The sequence below is a fragment of the Diadema antillarum genome, unplaced genomic scaffold, assembly GCF_040938485.1.
Source record: "Diadema antillarum isolate AM-2024a unplaced genomic scaffold, OU_Dant_1.0 seq00000531_RagTag, whole genome shotgun sequence".
Lineage (NCBI taxonomy): Eukaryota > Metazoa > Echinodermata > Echinoidea > Diadematoida > Diadematidae > Diadema > Diadema antillarum.
The window spans coordinates 1328145-1349899 of record NW_027271482.1 but is presented as its reverse complement, the minus strand read 5'-3'; the positions used below and the strand labels follow the sequence as shown (position 1 = coordinate 1349899).

The 21755-nt window shown below is 39.4% G+C and overlaps 1 protein-coding gene across 1 annotated transcript in view; it reads left to right on the top strand.

Moving 5' to 3' along the window:
- LOC139734519 (broad substrate specificity ATP-binding cassette transporter ABCG2-like) overlaps window positions 1–21755 on the top strand; it is a 156521-nt gene that overhangs the window by 69070 nt on the left and 65696 nt on the right. The window contains exons 4-5 of the mRNA XM_071645294.1: window positions 2615–2767; window positions 21418–21575. Of these exons, the coding sequence (XP_071501395.1) occupies window positions 2615–2767; window positions 21418–21575 (311 nt within the window). The remainder of the gene's footprint in view (window positions 1–2614; window positions 2768–21417; window positions 21576–21755) is intronic.

Below are 21755 nucleotides of genomic sequence, written 5' to 3'. Positions count from 1 at the left end.
TTTAAAGGCATGATTGGTAGTGGCGTGAGTTCATGAGTGGTTTAGGAATAAAGGCCGTACTTTTAATTGTAAGTATGCATTGATAAATACAGTGAGTATCTATGACTGGATTAGTAAAACTTGAATCATACCAGGCAATTTGTACAAAATGCACACTAGGTGGTTCTGTGAACAGGGGTGCAAGTACACGAAGGGCAAGTTTTGTTCATCACCATTTTTTTTCTCTTTCGAGCTTTTCGTCGCTAGCATGGAAAATAAAATATTCGGGTTATAAAGAAGCCGGGTGCTAGTGGATTTAGCCGAATTCAGGTCCCCCCCCCTTTTTTTCAAAATCCTTGATCCGCGCCCTCACCAGATAAGCAAATTTATAGATATCTTGATAATTAATTAATGATCTTCATTATGCTTGATTTTCTTTATAGTTTTCATCCATCTGAACATCATTATAAAGGTCAGAGATCTGAGATTGAGAATTTTTAAAATCGGTCAGCCACATTGTTAAATCGTGTCTTCAAATTTCTTGCGCCTGCTCGGAGATTTCTCAATAGACGTCTCAGAGTCGTAGACTATAGCGGAGACATCTCTGCAACTGCAACTGCAACTCAGGTCTGCCTCTCACAAAAAGTACATTTTTTTTTCTACATTACAATAGTATGCTTTAGAGGGAAAAGAAGATGTGAGTGAGTGCTGTGCGAGTGCAATAGGGGAGTTGAATGTTTGTGTTGGGGCCATTTTATAATATATAATTATTCGTCAGTATATCGGTACAATAACACTAACCAAAACATAAACAATATCATATCAATAATTATACTTTATTTTACTAATTATATTGAGTTAAAATATATTTCTTTAAACTGGCTTTGGAGGAAAACAGACATGTTCATGTTTTTAGGGAGTCGGGTAAAGCATTCCTTGTATCAGGTCCGTGATGCCTCACTGACCTTTGAGCTGTAGGTGCTATCTCAGCACCTCTCATAGCTGGTATTTGAAGCAATGGGGCAAAGCGAATTTCGGCTGGTGTGACTTCCATAACGGCTAGCAGTCAAATGAGAAAAATCGAAAGTCGTCTCCCAATTTACAACTTTGCCCTATTTCCTCATACTGTCCCCATAGCTAACTCTTGTTGTCCACAAGTCATCCTGATTGTCCGCGTTCATGATTTAATCATTACTGGTGTAATCCTAGATGTTTCGGCGCTGCCCGGCTACGATTAGCCTATTCCGGGGTATTTCGCGCTCTTCCGGAGTGATTTCTGAGTGATTCAAAGGAATGTCCGCAGTCAGTCCGCGGACATTCCGCGGACATACCTAGGAATGTCCCAGGACAAGCCGAATCGCACACTTTTTCCGCGTCTGACGCGGACAGGGTGCCGAAATGACAGAATTTGCTTCCGCAACCCTTCCTAGGCTTGTCCGCGCCCTAGTGGACCTCCGCCCTTATAAGAGAGCAGGTATTTGGGGATTTGAGGATTTTTACTTTTTTGACCCTTTTATAAGTTTATGCATTGAGTAATTTTAAAGGTATGTAGGAAAGGTGTAATTTTAATACTAAATAGTAACATTTTAGCATTTCAACCAGGCCTTTTGCCCTTGACCTTTGACCTATGACCCTAAAATTCCCAAGAAAATCACTTCCAAGAGGCAAAACATGCATAAATATACACGTTCTAAGTTTCATTATGATACCTTGAGCCACTTTTGAGAAATAGAGGAAGTAAAATTTAGCACTTCTTGCTTGACTTTTGACATTTTGACCTTCAACCTTTTGGCAACAAGCTTCCAGAGAATCCCTATTCGGTGATACATGTACAAATGTATATACCAAGTTTCAAGAAAAATCCTGCAGGTATTGCGTAAATATATGAGAAATAATTAAATTTTGAGGGGTTGACCTGGACCATTGACCCCTGACCTTTGACCCCATGACCCCTAAATTCCCTAGATAATCACTGCCAGTCTATGCATGCATATGTTTTAAGTGCCATGAGGTTATCTTGAACATTTCCTAGATATGGAGAAGAAAAACTGATTTTTTTTTTTACATTTTCACTCGACATTTGACCTTTGACCTCATGACCCAAACCTTTCTCGAGAAAATCTTTATTTAGAAGGACATATATACACTAAACTTTAAGAAAATACCTTCAGGCATTGCATAGTTATGAGGGAAATAGTGACATTTTGAGCATTCGACCTTGACCTTTGACCTTGAGCATGTGCGCCCAAAAATTGAAAGACTTCTCCCACTCATACATATACATGCAAAGTTTCATTATGGTTGTTTAGTGACGCTGTCCACAAAATTTATTACGGGCGGAAGGACAGACGGACGGACAACCCGAAAACAATGCCTCCGGCGACACTTCGTGGCGGAGGCATAAAAACTGCTAATACTTCGATTTCGTCGGTTTTGTTTTAAACCGCCAAATTTTGACATGGGGTAGAGAAATGAATACTCCCGTCCAGAATAAGACAAACTATATATATTTGAGTCTGTCAAACGAGGTGACATATTTTGGTTCATAACAGAGAATCATTATTTGTGACTTTTTATGGGTTTAGAGCTCGGCGGTTACATTTACGTTTTACACCTTCTTTCGACTATCACACAGGATGATGTTGTCATGGGTACGCTCACTATCAGGGAAAACCTGTCGTTCTCCGCAGCACTTCGTCTACCAAAGACAGTCAACAAGAGAGAAAGAGGAGACCGTGTGATTGACATCATCAAGGAGCTCGGCCTCAATCACGTTGCCGACAGCAAAGTTTGTTCACACTCTGGTTTCTCACTTATGACCGATAATAAGTCTCTAATAAGTGGTTTTTATTTCTCCAAAATCATACGTGCATATCGTGATTTATGTAGCAGGGTCCATAAGGGTACTTCTGCTGAGATTGTTTAGAAGAGGGAACAATGCGTCTACACTCATATGATACGGTGTCAAAAAGGTTATCCTTTTTTCCAGCACCTAACCCATGTTCTTCTCTGTTTAACAATGTCACCAGGGATTAATTATCACTACATTGTCCGCTCATTATACTAATCTCATTAAGTTTTAACAGCGTATAATTTCCATTTGTCGTATTGTAACCTACCCAAGCTTTGACTGGTTTCATAATATCCAATTAGCATTGCATTTTGATATTCAACTTCACATTCAAATCGGATTTAAAGTTCATGTGAACAGGTCGCTTAAGCTCCTTATGATTTTTATATTATTATTTATTAGTCTGATGACCACACCGATACCATCAGATAGCCTCACTTGCTTTGTCAGAGATTTATTCCACCAAACAGATATTTTTTTCTTCTTTAAGCGTGAAACTCTTTGCCGCTTAAATACTTGATTTATTCAATTAGATTGAATTCAGTTTATTGCATGATCGCAATCTTTGAGATCTCGATCTTTTGCCAGTGTGAATTTGAATTCACGGCGAGTTAGCCAAGTCGGTAGCGCGTCTGCCTCACGATCCAAAGGACCTCGCTTCTATTCCCGGGTCCCACTGAGTAATGTTGTGTGTAGTCATACCATTCCCTCTAATAAAAGGCAAAACACTCTGTCCCTCAGATAGGACATAAAATGGAGATCCCGTGTGTGAGAGAGTAAGATCCAGCTTCATTTACTTATTGCAAAGACCAGGGAGTTTAACCCTGTGAAGTGGTCCCGCCTTACATCCAACTGGACCCCATGGAAGACCAGCTATTGCAGTTGAATATGGGCTATCCAGCCGTCTTCTCAGACGGAAATGGAAAAAAAAAATATCCAGTACAATTATAATAATTGTTCATGCTTACAAATGTGTAATCACATGCATTAAAAAAAAGCAAGGATGTTAGGAACCAGAAAATAGCATGGAATGACAGTCGACGTCTTTTTTGCTTTTTTGCTTCTTTTGTTTACGTCCCAAGCCCTTGAAAAAGACCGGTAACTCGGTCGAAAGCTCTGGAGAATTAAAGGCTATTAGCGAACATACTGCAACGTCTACGAGTAGTCATCGCTCCGTCACACGTATACATAAAAATACCCACAACGTACGAGGCCGAGCCCACTTCAACTAATATATATATATATATATATATACACATATATCTTGGAATTTTCCACGTGTTGGACTTCGAATGTTGTAGTTATTAGAAGAAAGAGTCTCAAGTACGCCATGGATCCAACGATTACAAAAAAATCTTGTAATAAAAAAAAATTGTAATCGTTGGATCCATGGCGTACTTGAGACTCTTTCTTCTAATAATTATATATATATATATATATATATATATATATATATATATATATAGACGATGAAGACAAACAAGTTGACATAATGCATTAGAATCCAACTTCATTTATTTGTAAACGAAATTTTCGACCCTTGCACGGATCTTCCTCAGGGTAACAGTGATATTTGTATTTGAAGCTCAGCACAGAAAAATAATAATAATAACAAAGAAACGCGCCTGGTTGTCAGCTTAGAGTTTGAGCTAGCAACCAACACGCACGGTTGTTAGCTCAAAATTTGCGCTATCTTCATGAGCACAAAATCCTTAAATTCAATTATGACGTAACAATGTATCATAAAATGCATAAGAAGTAAGACATATGACATTTTCAAATCAAACTGATCGTTTACCAGCCGCGCAAAATACATAGCAATACGCACGGTTGTTAGCTCAAAATTTGCGCTTTTTTCATGAGTGCAAAATCCTTAAATTCAATGATGACGTAACAATGTATCATAAAATGCATAAGAAGTAAGACATTAGACATTTTCAAATCAAACTGATCGTTTACCAGCCGCGCAAAACACATAGCAACCCGAAGAGAGCATAACGATTAAAATATACAGATAAAACATTCTAAAGGCATGTTTGAGTAATAGCTGGTAAACTTTATCAAATAGGGCCTAAATTGTTCTGCTCTTATTCCAACACGCGGATAATAATACCATTTTATATATATATATATATATATATATATATATATATATATATATATATTGTTACGTCAAAATAACTAGACATCACTAGACATCAGCGTACTCTTTCTTCTTCCTTGCGTACGCGCAATAATGACCAAAACTTCTCGATCTTTGGATCGAGAAGTTTTGGTCGACGAAAGATCGCGAAAACTTCACATTCTTTTGTCAGTGTGATCGCGGCTTTTGTCAATGTGTAATAATTTGTTGTCATGGTAACCGTAATTTTGTTGTTGTTGTTGTTGTTGTTAAAAAATATTGTGAAGTGATATAACCCCGTCGGCTTTTGAGCGTTTCACTTGAAGTCTTCCTCTTCTGACTGCTGTAATATTTAAATGTCCAAGCTTCATCTTTCGTCAATGACAAACAATGTGTTGCCGTGGTAACTAGTGTTATATTAAAAATACGAAAAATATTGTTGATTGAGCTAACTCCCTCAGTTCTCTGAGCATTTCACTTTAAATTTGGAGCATGTTACTGCTGTAGTATATACATGTATGTGCGAATTTTGTTGTTTGTCAGTGGTGAACATTGTGCTGCCGAGGTAAAAGCATTTTTCTAGCTATCTTAGTTTTTTTTTAGCATTTGATTTCAAATTTGGCCTATGTGACCAGTGTAATATTTACATGAGCAAAATACTTCTGTTGTTAATGTGAATCACTGCGTTGCCATGGTAATAGCAATTTTTAAATAAAGGACATACACAAATATTGTGGATTGAGCAAACTCTCTCCGGTTTAGGTGGGGGTATCAATCACATTCAGTAATAATTCTAACCTCGTTTTTATACCAACTTTTAAATAGATAGGCCTAATAACTAGCGGCTTAAGTAGCTCTCAATGTACATTTTAAAAAGTTTAGACGATTGCGATCAGTAGAGATATATATTTATTATTCACCATGGATTAGTCATATTCAGTTTTGTTATAACAACTCTTTATATTAGAAAACGCTGTATAGGATATGAATATCACAGTTGTAAGTCGAAATAAACAATGAAAGAATGCTGAGTAATTATTCAGCAGTATCGGACTTTAAAGAAATTTGATTTTGTACCAAAATATGTTGACTTTCTTGCTTATATGAGCTGTACATGTTTTGAACAAAAATTGAAATGAAAAATAAAGAGAATGGAGAATAATAGCTCTAAGATGAATTTTCAATTCAGCAATTATTACATACATTTGCTTAATATTCAAGGAATAACTGTAGGGCTTCCAAGGTACTACTACTTGAAAATGTGCTAGATATTGGTTAGAATGACATAGGGGACGGCAGTAGGTGTGGTGAGATAATGAATGAGCATATTATTTCCTTGTAAAAATACTCTATGGATGTGTATATATATATATATACACGTAATATAGTAGTTGTTCCGCGTATTGGCAGTACTAGAAATAGCAATAATAAAGTCACAACAGAGGAATGCAGGGAATTCATTAATAGCCAATCTTGATTTAATGAATAATCCGAATTTTCGAGGAACCTTCCTCTTCTTCAGGGATGACAGTGCGCACTGTCATCCCTGAAGAAGAGGAAGGTTCCTCGAAAATTCGGATTATTCATTAAATCAAGATTGGCTATTAATGCATTCCCTGCATTCCTCTGTTGTGACTTTATTATTACACGTAATATATATATATATATATATATATATACATGTATATATATATATATATATATATATATATATATATATCTATACATCATCGATTCATTATATTCCTGCCCATATTACCAGAATTTCCTGGTGAAAAAGAAATTACCATAATTCTGTGTGAAATTCACTAACTAGTATGGTAAACAATTCACCAGAAATTTCTAGTCAATTTTACACGTGTCAGCACTAAACTTAAAATAACTAAGAAACGGGCAGATTTTAACACTTTTGTGTAGGTTACCTGCGAACTCTGAGACTTGGGTCAATTTTACACGGATTATGTTGTATCTTTAACATTGTGTTTTTTGTGTGGATGTAAACTTTCTATGAAAACAAAGCATTTGGGGATATAACAGACCTTTCATCAATGTGTTACAGAGGAGGATAAGGCATGCGCAATTTTTGGTAAGACCGGACATTAAGTTAATTGGAAAGTGGTGGCGCTATCACGTAGACGCCTACACACCTCGTTTGTCTAAATATTTGTTTTAATTTATATGTTTGTGTTTATCTATTTTATTTATTGCAATTCTTTATCCAGAGTAGCCTGATCAGCATAAAATATATAAACGGCATAAAATAAACAAATGCATTTCAAAACGATATAAAATAGTCACATACATCAAGTATTTAAAGAAAATGATATCATACAATCATACAGATTTAAAATAGACTAGCTGCCGGTCTTCCTCAGAGCTCTGTTTTCGTAAAAATCTATGGAACATGAACAACTACATCAACAACAGTAACAACACCATCAATAAGAGAACAATTTGTTTGAAAATGAATACTACGAGTAATCGTGGCAGATTAACAACGGGACACGTGATACTGTAAAATATAAAAATGAAGTGAACGCATATGTACGAGTATCTGGAAATACGATAAAACAAAAATAACATTCAGAAAGAAGAGAGGAAATTATTCAATATCTCGTATGGCGGCTGCCACTCATCCCGCTGTTCTACCGCAAGGAAATGAGGGTGTCTTATGAACAGGGGTCTGTTACGGCACATTTTGGTAAATCGGCACATTTTGGTAAATTACCAAAATGTGCAAGTTACCAAAATGTGCCGTCACTATGTCACGGCACATTTTGGTAACCGTACATTTTGGTAATTTACCAAACTGTGCCGATAGTGCACCTATACCTGACGGGATTAACTGTTACCAAAATGTGCAGTTAAAAGTGGATTTGCCTGCACATTTTGGACAATCTGCACATTTTGGTAACTGAACTTAAAAGCCATGGATGGGCTTGACATTTAAAATACGGTCAAGGAGTTATATGGTCCTGCTGTAAAGACAGGCAAGACACTTACTTAGCTCACCCGAGCTGAAGGCTCGAGTAAGCTATTGCGATTGCTTTTCGTGCGGGTATGCGGTGTGACCTGCGTGCCAGGTGCGTGGGGCTGAAGGAATTCCTCTAATGGAATGGCAGAAGTACCACAGAATGTCATTAATTTGGCCGCATACGGGGACTGCGAAATACATGCGTGGGAGTTGCCTGCGAGGTGCTGCGACTAAGGGCCTCCTACTGGTGTTTTGCGTGTACCTCTGCGGGCAATTCCCACGACTCACCCGGAAAAAGTATTGGTCACGCTGTAAACTTAGCTGCGGGTATAAATCGGACTTGCGTGCGCACCTCCGGGCAAATACAGGCGAGATACGCGCTAGATACTGTCAGGTGCGGACCAACTGCGGAGAGCTCCGGGTAGCAAATTTGATTCCCCGCAAGTCAAACTTCCCCAGATACGGTATGACAAGGCCTTGAGCTTGTTCAAAATATGTTCCGAGTGAGTTGCGGGGGTACACGCAGAACACCAGTAGGAGACCCTTACCGGCAGCACCTTGCAGACAACTCCAACGCAGGTACTTCCCAGTACCCGTAAGTCGCTCGTAACAGAAAACGGATCGGTTTCAAAGTTCTCACGCAGGTCAAACGGAATACACGCAAGTAGAAGGTAAGTAGCACGCGTCTAGCAAATAAGACACAAGTGCGAAACTCGTAAACATTCTTGTCCGTCCGCAGAAAATTTTCCTGCGTGCTGAAAAATCCCTACTTGCAACAAGCCCGCGTAGCTTGCGTGCGACTTGCGAATATCAATTTTTACTACCCGGAGGTCCCCGCAGATGACCTGCACGTAACAGTACCTAGCACGTTTCCCTCCCGTAGTCGCCCGGAGGTGCGCACGCAAATCCTTTTTTACCCGTAATCATGTTAAGGCCTTGTCACACCTTTCCGGGCAAGCTACGCGGGCTTGATGCGTGTGAGGATTTTCCAGCATACCGGACAATTTCTGAGGGCGGACAAGGATTTGGGCGAGTTGTGCATGTGTCTTACTTGCTGGACAACTCAGAAATGTATCTGAAGGAATGGTAGAAGTCCAACAGAAATGACAGAATGTCATTATCTTGGCCGCGCTGTCCGCATACGGGGACTGCGAAGTACCTGCGTGGGAGTTGCCTGCGAGATGCTGCTCAAACCTTGGCTGCGGGTAAATCGGACTTGCGTGCGCAGCTCCGGGCAACTACGGGTGAGATAATTTTCCTGCGTGCTGGAAAAACCTTACTCGCAACAAGCCCGCGTAGCTTGCCCGGAAAGGTGTGACACCGCCTTTATAGGCTGTCGAACCCATTCGGTGGGGACAAAAACAAACTGCACTTAAAATTTGTTTTTGTGATGATTGTGGAGGAGCAGAAAGTTACCAAAATGTGCCGTCAAAGTCCTGCACATTTTGGTGAATTTACCCAAATGTACAGTTACCAAAATGTGCCGTACAATAGTTACAGCACATTTTGGTAAAATGTGCCGTAACAGTGTCCCCTTAGTTGTCAGTGCAACGCTTTTAATTGTCCTCAACACATTTTAGAATCCGTTCATTCAATCGTGCAACATCTGCTCCTTACAGGGATAAAATGTTTGCTTCCTTTCAATATTGTGGCCGAAGCGCTGGGAGAAGATGGGAGAAGAGAGGTCATGGGATATTCCAAAAGTGGGTCTCGTCAATTGATCAGGGACAGGAATTAAGCAACCTCTTTACGTGTGTTTAAGGTAGTATTCAAATGATGCTATGCTATTTATAAAGCGGGCAGGTTCAGGGAGCGTATTCCAGTTTTCTGAGCCTGCATAAACAAAGGATTTTTGATGAAAAGCTGTACGACACTTTGGGAGTCTTAAAAGGAGTTTATCTGTGCAACGGGTTACTCTTGACGACACATCGTCGACAAATGAGAATTTCTCATAAAGTATAACAGGAGACAGTTTATATACACATTTGTACATCAAACAGCAGGAGGACCTGTGAAAAATTTGGTGCAACTGGAGCCAATTATATTTTCTAAAGACCTCCTCAGAGCGGGATTCCCATGAACAATTCGCTGTCATATATGCTGCTCTTTTGTGCAGCCTGTTTATGATATCATACTTAGATTCTGATCTGCCAGGCCATACATTGCAGCAATATGATATACTAGTATGGGGGATTATGTATCCCCAGTATAGTCTCATCAATTGAGAATCATTAAAGCAGTGTTTAATTATGCCGATAAGCCCTAATTTTTATTTCATTGTTTGCGCTACAAACTCAATATGTTTCTTAAAATCTAAATTATGATAAATGATTACACCAAGACATTTGACTTCATTTAGGCATTCCAATGCATGCCCATTCATATCAATTGATAAATATTGATCAGGAATAGAATTCAATCTTTGCCTTGACCCAAGTAACATTACTTTCGGTTTTTTTAAATTCAAAATTAACCTGTTTCTTCTTATCCATGCTTGGGTTTCATTTAATGCCGGGGTGAGTTTACTCTCTACTTCTTCTTTACATTTGCCTGGTACTGACACAGTTGTGTCATCGGCATACATGTAAATTGAGGCACTTGTGACATAATGTGGAAGGTCATTTATAAATAATGAGAACAAAGTGGGGGCTAGAATGGAGCCCTGTGGGACACCTATGTTTGCTTCCTTTGTTGAGGATATTCCCTTACCAAATGAGACGAACTGTTTGCGGTTTCTTAAATACGATGCAAACCATTTCACACTGTGTGTAGTACAACCGTATGTTTTAAGTTTAGCTAACACAATAGAGTGATCTACGGTGTCAAATGCACGGCGTAAATCAATGAAAGCAATTCCGTTCATGTTCCCTTGGTCTACGTGGCGGGACCATTCGTCAACCATACAAAATAAAGAATCTCACAGGAGTGGTTTTGACGAAATCCAAACTGATTTAGTGATAATATATCATATTTTACCAAATATTTCTGGAAGCTCGAAGCAACAACTTTTTCAATACTTTTTGATAGCACGGAAAGAATTGCTATCGGTCTATGGTTGTCCACACAATGTTTATCAGCTGACTCTGGAATGGGTTGAACTCTTGCTATTTTCCAGTCTAATGGATACGCTCCTTCAGTGAGTGATAGATTTAATATATGCACCAGTGTACCTAAGACATTAGGGGCATTGATTAATCGTTTACGGAGTTTGACCGATATGTCATCATATCCTGTAGCTTTCTTACACGGAAGTTCATTTATCATTTTTACAACAAAGTGTTGTGAAACAACGGGTAAATCGTACTTGATATCTTTCTTCATTTTTTCTTCATATCTATCGTCATTAATTTCTTGCACTGAATCATTAACAGAATCAATAAAATGATTATTAAAACATTCTGCAACATCGTTGGGTTCGGAGAAATCTTTTCCACTTACCGTCAGAGTTATATTTTTGCTTCCTTGTTTATTGGTGATACTCTTTAGCACTTTCCACATTGCGTTAGAATTTGACTGATCGCTATTTATAAGAGCTTCCATATAATGGAATTTTGCTTTTTTTTAGTTCCCGTTTCACTTCTTTTTTCAGTGATTTGTATTCAATCCAGTGAGATTGGGAAGATGTTTTCCTAGCCTTTTTATGAAAATAATCACGCCGGTTCATTAAGGCAATGATTTCTCCGGTAAACCAAGGGCATGGATTGTTTCTCAATCGTTTCCTCTTATAATGATGGGATGTGCTCATTAACAGTTTTCACGAGTAAGGTATACCAGAGTTTCCATGTTTCATTTGTTTCACACAAACTACAAATAATACTGAAGTTTTCCTCAGACAGAGCCTTATAAAATTCTTCACTGTTTAAGTTTTTGTAATCTCTCCATACAATGGTATTTTCAACTGATTTGGGGCTCTCGTCCCCATTCACAGTGAACATTAAGTAATGATCACTAAATGACGTAGTAAATACTCCTGAAATACTGTGATCATCTGGATTAGTGCAGAATATCGAATCAATAATAGATTTAGAGGAACGTGTTATTCGAGTTGGGATATCGACCAATTGATAAAATAAAAATCCTGACATTATCAACTGCAGATTATTTGAGGTACCATCATTCCTGGATGGGGTCATATCACAGTTGAAGTCACCAACTATAATAACATCATTATGTATTTGAGTTACGATATTGCCTACCATATCACTTATAATGAATAAAAAAGATCAGGAGATGAATTTGGCGGTCTATAGACAACACATACAACCAATGGCTTAACACCTTTTATTACCGTTTGTATACAGATTGCTTCAATATCACTTTCAACAATGTTAACACTTTTAATAACCAAAGTATTGCTAACGTATCTGGCTACACCTCCACCATGTCTGTTACGGTCTTTACGGATAATCGTGTAATCATTTATATCAATCTCAGAGTCAGCAATTGTATTATCACATTTGGGCTCACTTATGGCAATAATATCAAATGATTTATTTTTTAGACTAAATCTTAGTTCATCAATCTTTGCCGGTAGAGAGTTAATATTAATATGTCCTATTATAAGACCACAACCAGGAATACGAGGGAGAGATCCTTCCTCAAGCTCATAATATTTACATGAAAGTTCAGATTCTGCTTTTGTTTCAGTGGAAGAGATTCGATTGGTGTTTTCTGCATTGGTCTCTGGTTCAGCAGCCTGTGAGTGGTTTGTAAACTGTCTATCCAGTCTCGGGGGAATACCCGTCCTCTTGGTCACGTCCACTGACGGCCCGTGATGTGAAAATGTGAAGCCTGGTCTCTAGCTGCGTTGGCGTAGGAGAGGCGCTGTTGCCAATTTCCTTGTTTATCCTGCTGGAATTGCTGTTGTTGCTGTTGTTGGTGCGACCTTGTGTTGGTGATATTCCACTGATGCGTTTCATTCCGGAGGTGCGCGATGATGTTTGTGGCAAAGACGCGGGTTCCAACAGCATTCAGGTGGACGCCATCTCTGTTGATATGCGGATCGGAGCTGATGTTGTCGTTTGCGATGATGTCCCATTTGCGCTGATTGGCTTAAACTTTGAGCTCTTTGTTGACGGCGTTGACTTTCTGAGACATCTCTAGTGATTCGTTTTTGCGATGAATGATGGTTGACACAGTGATTTTCGTCGATGAGCTATTTTCAACGACTTCATCTGCGAGGGACGAGATTTTGGCAATGATCTCGTCGGCTCCGTCGTCCATGATGTTGTTCGTCCCTAGGTGCAGAATCATCTCCTTAGGACTTAGAGAACACGCGTTAAACAGAACGTCATCTGAAGCGCTCTCGATCTTAGCTCCCGGGATTGTTTTACACCGGATCCTGTAAGTTTTGGAGAGTGTTGACGGCTTGATTGCTTTCATCATAGAATCACCAATTATCAACACATCGACGATTTCCGGGCGTTGATCAGACACCTGGGATTTGGTGTTCATTGCAGCATAACGGGCGCGGTGCTTTTCTCCGTAGTCGTGCAGTTGTTGTTGAAGTTTGTCATCCGTTGAAAGCGAGGGGTGCGAGTCCAGGTGGTCAGCCCCCTCTTCAGGTCGGGGCTGCTCGCTGGCTGTATTGTTTGCAGAGTTGGAGTGATTGTGAGACAGGCTCTTGGCGGGGTTTTTGTTGCAGGACACAAAAGCATCTACTTTCTGGTTCTGCGCGTTCGTTTGTTCTCGAAGAGCAGAGAGTGACTCCACGATTGTGTTGCAGCTCTTACAAGACACGACGTTTTGTTCGTTCGAAATCCCACTTTTGTCAAGGGCGATGTGACTTTTGTTAGAATGCAGTCAGTTGTACTGGCGTCTTGTTTTAATGTAGGTACCATGTTCTCAAAGTCGAATGTATGTACAAAGTGGCTGAAGATTCCCTTTTCGAGGCTTGGGAAAATACGCCCTAGCAAATTAGTCATGTAGCTAATGTAACCATCCTTCCCATTTCCGCCGTATTTTTCATAGGAGCAGTGCAGATGCCTAATGGCTGTTCGTAAGCTGTCAGTTGTCACATACTTAGGCAATTTGCATCTGAATTCTTTTCCACCAGGGGTTCCTCTGTAGGAGTTCGTTTTCAGTTTTGCCATCTCTGACTTCATATCAAATGCACACTTATTATGTAGGTGAAAGTAATACGGCAAAATGGGTCAAACAGCATACACTTAACACTTGCTTAGGGCGAGATCATTACATCGGTCTCACACTCGTATCGTCGCAGATAATCACGGCACGTCATACTCACTTTATAAAGAGTCATGCATCGGGGCTGGGAGACATACATCTACTCGGCTGAGAGTCATACAGGTTTAATGTCAGAGTTTCACAAACAGGTTCACAGACCAGTCGGGGAATTGCACTAAAGATGATCATTATCACGAAACAGCATCTGAAAATGTCGAATCCGCATTACCTGTCTGGTGCCTGCAGGGAACCGCCAAGATCAATCTGGGTGCAGTATTTTCAGGCAGAACATTTCTGAATTGCAGAGCAAGCATGTTGATTTTCCGCTGGACTCTCACTGTTGTCTCAGTATATTATCTATTACGGACCATCAACGATAGCCAGACCGTTTGTTCCGGCAGCCTACTCTGGCGTCCCACCACGCGTACCGCCACGAGGTAGCCCGTTTGATAAAATGGATGCCAAACTTGAAGTTCCCGCGCACAGGTCACAGCAAAGACGCCGCCTGTCATACCCAAGTGGACTCTTTGTTAAGGTTACGTAATCACGCCCCTACGTCTTTACCACACGTAACGTTGGACACCATTCGACAACTTGGAATTGACCGTCAATCTCAGAGGCAAAAACGCAACCACAGACAGAGGTAAAAGAGGGGCAGACAACTTCGAAGGAAGATACCAACGGTAATCGGACATAATCGGATGACATCGGCCGACTTGTCACCCCACAAAGAAATAGACCAAATCTGATATGTGTATCACTTGTGTCAACTCCATTGGTTAGAACATTACCCGAGTTTCCTGCATTTCTTTTGGCGAACTCGCGGTCGCTTAACAACACATTTGATGAGTTCTCCGCCTATGTTAGAACTTATGATATCGACGTCACAGTAGTTACAGAAACCTGGTTTCGTTCCGATCTACTAGACGATTACATCATGGTGCAGAATTACGATGTGTTCGTGAAATCGAGATCGCACCGCCGGGGAGGGGGAGTAGCTTTGTATGCAAAGCAATCACTGAACTCCCAACCGGTTTCAGACATCATCGTTCCTGATAAACTAGAAGTCGTATGGTTGAAAGTCTTCCCAGAACGACTTCCACGATCCGTTTCCATCATTGTTGTCGCACATTTATCACTTGCACCCAACGGGGCCACAGACGAATGCCTGATCGATCATCTTCTTGAATCGATGGACCTCATTTCGTCTAAGCACCCCAATGCTGGCTTTATCCTATTGGGGAACTTCAATGAACTCGATGTCACTCAGCTGACTGCCGGTAATGGATTTGCACAAGTTGTTGACAAACCGACCAGGGGTCATCAAACAGGAGAGAATTGTGAGTAATATAAGCCAATTTTATGTGACACGATCGATACTACCCCCACTTGGCGCCAGCGACCATGGCACGGCCATGTGGTCTCCACGGGAATTCACACCTAAGCCGAATCGAGTGCACATACGGATTAGTCTCATGTTCAATATGCTACTGATGTTGACGCAAAATGTGAGACATTCTATTCAACCCTCCTGCCTCTGATCGACACATACTTCCCCACACGTACAACAAAAACGCATGACAACGACAAACCTTGGAACACACCCAAAATCAAATCAGTGATCAAGCAAAGTCGGTAAAACTGGTAAAACAGCACGCTGGAGACACATAAGAAACGCGTAAACCCGACGCATAGCCTGTGCAAAGTCTTCATTTTATGTCGACCGCGTATAGTGTAAAATCTATGACTGGGATAAGAACTAATCAGACATCTGCAGTGATTGAGGGATTATGTCGGGGTGACTTTGCAGGAAAAGCTGGACAGATCAACGAGTCTCTCATCAATGTCGCCAAGGACATCGACAAACTGGACCTCACCCCCCTCCCTTCGTTCCTACTGACTGTCGAGCCTATCCCACTCGTTCAGCTATGGGAAGTATACAGGTAGCTTCGTTCTATCAACCCGCGGAAAGCCTCTGGACCAGACAAAATTCCTGCCAAAATCATCACCGAGTTCGCTTAGGAACTGAGCACGTCAACTCTTCAGAATACGGTACATGAACTGAATACTTGGTCAACAAATATCAACATGAAATTTAATCCCAAGAAATGTGTTGCAATGAATGTCAGTTTCGTGCGCACGGAAATGATTCCGCCAAAAATAGCAATTTGGAACGAAGAGGTAAATGAAGTGTCAGTTGTAAAACTACTGGGAGTTTTGATCCAGAATGACCTCAAATGGAATTGTCATGTTAATGATATTGTCAAGCGGACAAGCATGAGGCTACACATGCTTCGAATTCTCAAGGGATTCAATTTTCCCCTGCCTGACCTGCTGTCGGTCTATTGTTCGTATATACCGCCCGTGGTAGAGTATTGTGCACCAGTTTGGCACTCGGGTATAACCGAAAGTCAAAAGGCTCAAATTGAGTGAATCCAACGAAGGGCCTGCCGCCTCATGCTTGGGCCTCTGTATGGCAGTTACAGACATGCTCTGGAAACTCTGTGTCTCCCAACTCTAGATAGCAGGCGACAAATGTACGGTATTGAGGGAACAGCTCTTAAGTGGTTTACTTCCTACTTAAATGAGCGAACTCAGTATACTGTTGTTCAAAAAAAGAAATCTGCCATTCATGAAACAAAGGTTGGAGTACCGCAGGGGTCCATTTTAGGACCTCTGTTGTTTACTATTTTCATGAATGACCTGCCAAGAGTAGTTGATGAATGTGATATAATGATGTATGCAGATGATACTGTTATGATGTTCAGTGATCCAAATCCTGAAAGAATAGAAATGGTTTTGAACCGAGAACTCAAGAAAGTGAAGTCTTGGTTAGATGAGAATCACCTCACACTCAATGTAGATAAAACACAGGTACTTGTTGTTGGCACACAACAGAAGTTTGCTCAGTCCAATCTGAATATGGTCGTTAAGGTGAATGATGTAATTATCAAACAGGTCCAAAGTGTGAAGTATTTAGGGGTCTAGATGGACCAGCATCTTAGCTGGCAAGAGCAAATCAAATATACCTCAAAAAAGATAGCAGCCAGATTAGCATTACTCAGACGAGTTAGAAAATATCTAACTCTTGACAGCGCTAGATTGCTTGGTAATGCACTGGTCTTACCTTACTTTGACTATTGTTGTAATGCCTGGACGAATTGCAATCAGCGCAACAGGTCGATACTGATCAAACAACATAAACAAATGGCAAGGATAATACTGAAAGCAAATCTTTTAACACCTTCCTCTCAAATGTTCAAAACTTTACACTGGATTCCCATGGAGGAACGTTGGCGGTTCCATCGGGCTAAGCTCTTATATGATGTAATTAATGGTTCTGCTCCATCCTATTTGATTGATCGCTTCACGCTATGCAGTAGTACACATCGGTACAGGACAAGAAGGGCGGGCACCCATGGTCTTGTTTTGCCTAGAGTCACCTCTGAGAGTGGGAAAAGGGCTTTTTCTTTCTCTGGAGCTATGCTTTGGAATGCACTTCCTGCAATTATACGCAGTTCTCCTTCAAAAGCTACCTTTTGCTGTAATTATTTGAAACATTTCGCCTCATAACCTGCGTTATTTGTTATCTGATATTTATGTTGATCTTGTTAGATCCATTTCCTGTAATCATATATATCATATATTTCTGTAGTGTTATTTGTCTGTTTCGTTTGACTTTTATGAATGAGTTTGTGACACAGGGCCTCTAGGGAGAACAGTGCGTTGACTACTGATTGGGCCACCCTGTATAAATATGACTAAATAAATAAATAAATAAATAAATAAATAAAAAGAAAAGCTGACTCTCAAATTGGGTAGAGGTTTGACCAAAATACAGTCGCCCTTCCACCATTAGCTCCCTCCTACACGAACCGCCATAACTTCTCGATCTTTATACGTAAAGGTCACGCTTACTCAGAAGTCTGTTGTAAAACGGGACGATACATACTTCCATACATTATAAGGCTGCTCAATGATAACGGCGTGTGAAGCTATAAACCAGGCAAGGTATAGCAGTTTGAATTACATCTTTTCAGTTTACATTTTGTTTTTATTGTTTCCAAGCACACCCACACCACATGATTTAACCTATTGATGATGTTGTTTTTCTTTTCATACGAATATTTGTAAACATGCAATATTATGATAATTCACAGTGATTATTTGTTGGGACAATATATTTCAAGTTGAATTCATTTTTTACTCTATACCAGTCGAGATCTTTTTCATATAGCTTACTCAATGCAGTTTCAATAGTAAAAAGTGATTTTGTATTATTTGTAAAGGGACTGCTATCCCGGGGAACTCATATATTTTCACTGATACAATTTTATGGCGTAGATGTCAATCCTTTGTGTCGTTATTGAGTTTACTGTCTCAGCTCTTATGACAGCAATTTTATGCATAAATCAACACAACACACACACACACACACACACATACACACACGCACACACGCGCACACGCACACACACACGCAATATTTTACGCCGTTGCAAGCACTTCAACAGAGCGCTTACTATACACCTAGATGTAACTTCTTCGTGGCAAGAATTGGAATTTTGTATATTTTTAGGCAATTCCGTTCGACATGTGCAATGAATTGTTGTTGTTATTGCTTAATATTTTGCTTTTACTGTTTCGAAGTACACCCACACGACATGATTTAATCTGTTGATGATGTTGTTTATCTTTTCATGTGAACGGTGTAACGGTGTAATATCAAGATATTCTACAGCGATTATTTGTTGAGGAGCAGATGTTGCATGATTGAATGAACTGATTGTAAAGTGTGTTGAGGGCAATTAAAAACCTTGTACTGATAATCAATGGGACCCCTGTTTATAACACACATTACCTCGCGGTAGAACAGCGGGATGAGTTGCAGCCGCCTAATAGGAAATACTGAATCATTTCCTTTCCTTTTTCTAGATGTTATTTTGTCTTATCGTGTTTCCAGGTGTTTGTACATGTGCGTTCACTTCATTTTTATATTTGACTGTATTACGTGTCCCGTGCTGATCTGCCACAATTATCTATTTTTAAACAAATTGTTTTCTTATTGTTGGTGTTGTTACCGTTGTGGATGTTGTTGTTCATGTTTCATGGATTTTTACGAAAACAGAGCCCTGAGGAAGACCGGCAGTTAGTCTATTTTAAATCTGTATGATTGTATGATATTATTTTATTTATATACTTGATGTGTGTGATTACTTTATACTGTTTTGAAATGTAATAGTTTATCCTGTTTATATATCTCATGCTGATCAGGCTACTCTGGATAAAGAATTGCAATAAATAAATAAATAAATAAATAAATTTGTTGTAACAATACACATTTATTTTTACTCCATACCGGTCAAATTTTCTTTTCATACAGTTTACTCTATATCAGTCAAGGTCTTTTTCATATAGCTTACTCAATGCAGTTTCAATAGTAACAAGTGATTTTGTATTATTTGTAAAGGGACTGCTATCCTGGGAACTCATATATTTTCACTGATACAATTTTATGGCGTAGATGTCAATCCTTTGTATCGTTATTGAGAATACTGTGTCAGCTCTCATGAAATCAATTTTATTCATACATAAACACAACACACACAAACACACATGCACACGCCCACAGGCACATACTTTTAGGTGCACATTTAGTATTCTACGCCTTTGCAAGCACTTCAACAGACCGCTTGTAATACAGCTAGATGTACACTTGTAATTTCTTCGTGGTAGGAATTGGAATTTTGTATATTTTTAGACAATTCCGTTCTATATGTGCAATGAACTGTTGTTTTTTTATATATATTTCTGGTGCAACAATGGACGATTTTGTTATGTTTATATTACTGCATGTCCGTAATTTCATCTTTGTAAACATGTAAAACCATACATTTCAATACACACACACTTATGCGCACACACATACATTATACCCATACACATTATACACACACCCGCATCCATACACATTATACACATGCATGCTCACAGACACACCCCTCAAGTGCCTCAACACATGTTCGAGATACAGTAAGAGGTTGTTTCCTCGTGTTAAGAACTGGAATTTTATGTATTCTAAATAATTTTGTTTTATATGTGCAAGGAAGTGTTTTTGTGATTGTATTCGTAGTATAGTAAAAGACGGTTTTGCTATGTTTTGTGTGTGCATGTCTTTTCGAGTACAGATGGGAGCAATTCAGCAATGAACAAACACGCAAAACCATAATACGCTTGAATACACACACGTTAAATGCACACACACATAACGGCATACACATTATACACACATATGCTTCATTAAAGACACATCCCTTATGCACCTCAGCAGATGTTCAGAATGCACCAAGAGGCATTTTACTCGTAGCAAAGTATCGGAATTATATATATATATATATGTGTGTGTGTGTGTGTGTGTGTGTATGTATATATACATATATATATATATATATATATATATATATATATATATATTTATGCATTTTGGTCTGTATGTATAAAGAACTATTTCTATGATTATATTTCCAGTACAGGTTTCACACAGTTTTGTTATATTTATATGTATGCGTCATGTCTTTTATGTACAATTGTGAGCAATTAAGCAATCTCATTGCTGCGAATCACGATTTTGATAAACCATGAATAACAATGATGATCATGATAATAATAATGATGATAATAATATCAATAATAATGATGATAATAACAATATAGTAATAATGATATGATAATATTGATAATAAAAATAATGATGATGATAATAGTAATAATAATAATATGAATTTATATTGCGCTAAATCCACTGAGTAGAGTGTTCTCCTTTCACCTCGGTCTCTGGATACAATATTTCCAACCAGCACTGACAGTGTTCACTCTCCACTCCCTGGGAGCATTCCAGCCAGTCGCCTTTTACAGGCGGGCACATGCTAATCAAAAGCATAAACACTCTAATCCTATCGGGTAAACATTTATACTCCTAGGTGGAGAGAAGCAATGTGGATAAAGTTACCATGCTGAATAAGGGCAAACATCCTTCATGATCAATCATAATTAGAGTTCAAGTGCACAAACCCCCGATATTTATGTCAAGTGAAATTACTGGCTTGCTCTCACAACTGTGTTAAAATGGGTTGGCTTACCGGAATGCACTTAATAGGTCGTCATACTTTATGTTGTTTCTGTGAATTTCCTCTCCTCTTCTAAATAATCTTCAGCATTTAGGCTACTGCTTGATTATAACTGGTGAACGAAGAGATATTTCACCTTCCTGATATCTTTATGATGACTTGTATTGTTTGGTGGCAGGTCGGTACCGAGTTCATCCGCGGGGTTTCAGGAGGAGAGAGGAAGAGGACCAATGTTGGGATGGAACTCATCATCAAACCCACCGTGCTCTTCCTGGACGAACCTACTACAGGACTTGATGCTAGCACTGCCAACGCTGTCATGCATCTTCTGGCCAAGTAATTTTTTCTTTATGATCATGTTGAAAAAAAAAAATCCACCGCATCAACCTTACATTGGGCAAATGAGCTAATGTGTGATTCGGCACAATCGGGAAATTGCATTCCAAGAATTAATGCGCCCCAAATTCGTTGCGGTCATATAAACATAGCTGTCCTTGCAATCTGTTGCAAGCAAAA